Below are 1,162 nucleotides of genomic sequence, written 5' to 3'. Positions count from 1 at the left end.
TATATATTTTTTTTGCAAATGTGAATTTTCTTGCTTTCTCATTTTTAGGTTGTGGCACCGGTTCGTGAAACTTGTGCTCAAACGTTAGGTGTGGTGTTAAAACACATGAATGAAACAGGAGTTCATAAGACTGTGGATGTGCTGCTTAAATTACTTACACAAGAACAGTGGGAAGTTAGACATGGTGGTCTGCTAGGAATAAAGTATGCTTTGGCAGTTCGTCAGGTAAACACTTCAGTTTTTGAAGCATGTATGGGAGAGTTTTCCCCCTCTTAGTTTATTCTCATTAATTAAATGAACTGGCTCTAGATTCTTAGTGTTACAGATAAGCCAGTCCTTCAAGATTTGCCTCCTTGAGGTAGTATCATAGAGACAGGTGATGCTACTAACAATTTAAGTATGAATTAAAAGAGAATTATGCTTGGAAACCTGTTTCTGTTTCATAGCAAGCCCAATTCTCAGTGAGATTTCTAGTGTATGATCACAGGAGTAACCTTTGGGTGCTGACTGTTGGGGCAATTGAAAAGAGGGTAGGTTGGAGTAATGAGAAGCAGGAAGAGATGATTTTCTTTTTTCTTTTCTCATATTCCCTTTGGTTGTCAGTGATTGAGATAGAAGTTCAGGTTCTAGCATAGGAGTATATATGTATGTGTATTCACAGTGGGAATTCATGTTCCTGCCTTGAAAACACGTTCTGATGTTTCAAGTCACATTGAATAGCGAAGTATTAATACTATTATGTTCTTTTTCAAATGAGATTAATTACATAGGCGTCTAATGACACTGTTTTCATTTCTGTTTACATGATTCTTTTAAAATAAATATTGGAATTTATACTTTTGTATGTTAATTTAATAAAAGATTTTTTTAAGCACATCACTTGCACTATAGAAATTAATCTGTTTTGGTGTACTCTTTTACAGGATGTAATTAATACTTTATTGCCTAAAGTTTTAACTAGAATAATTGAAGGACTCCAGGATCTTGATGATGATGTCAGAGCTGTTGCTGCAGCATCATTAGTACCTGTGGTAGAAAGCCTTGTGTATCTTCAGACACAAAAAGTAAATATTTTTGCATTTTTTTCCTATAGAGCCTTTTACATTTGTTGTGTAGCGTGTTAGAAAAAACATTGAGGTTGGTTTTTTTTTTTTTTTTTTAC

The 1,162-nt window shown here is 34.2% G+C and overlaps 1 protein-coding gene across 1 annotated transcript; it reads left to right on the top strand.

The window, feature by feature from the left end:
- Positions 1-35: 35 nt before the first annotated feature.
- On the top strand, positions 36-1,139 carry LOC104979761 (TATA-binding protein-associated factor 172-like). Its single transcript, XM_010828313.1, has 2 exons — positions 36-225; positions 924-1,139. The coding sequence occupies exons 1-2, from the start codon at positions 106-108 to the stop codon at positions 1,122-1,124; spliced, it is 321 nt and encodes a 106-aa protein (XP_010826615.1). The 5' UTR covers positions 36-105; the 3' UTR covers positions 1,125-1,139.
- The last annotated feature ends 23 nt before the right edge of the window (positions 1,140-1,162 follow it).

This window comes from Bison bison, unplaced genomic scaffold (assembly GCF_000754665.1).
Source record: "Bison bison bison isolate TAMUID 2011002044 unplaced genomic scaffold, Bison_UMD1.0 scf7180017611983, whole genome shotgun sequence".
Lineage (NCBI taxonomy): Eukaryota > Metazoa > Chordata > Mammalia > Artiodactyla > Bovidae > Bison > Bison bison.
Note: the sequence above shows the minus strand (reverse complement) of the source record. Positions and strands in the feature narration are given on the sequence as shown.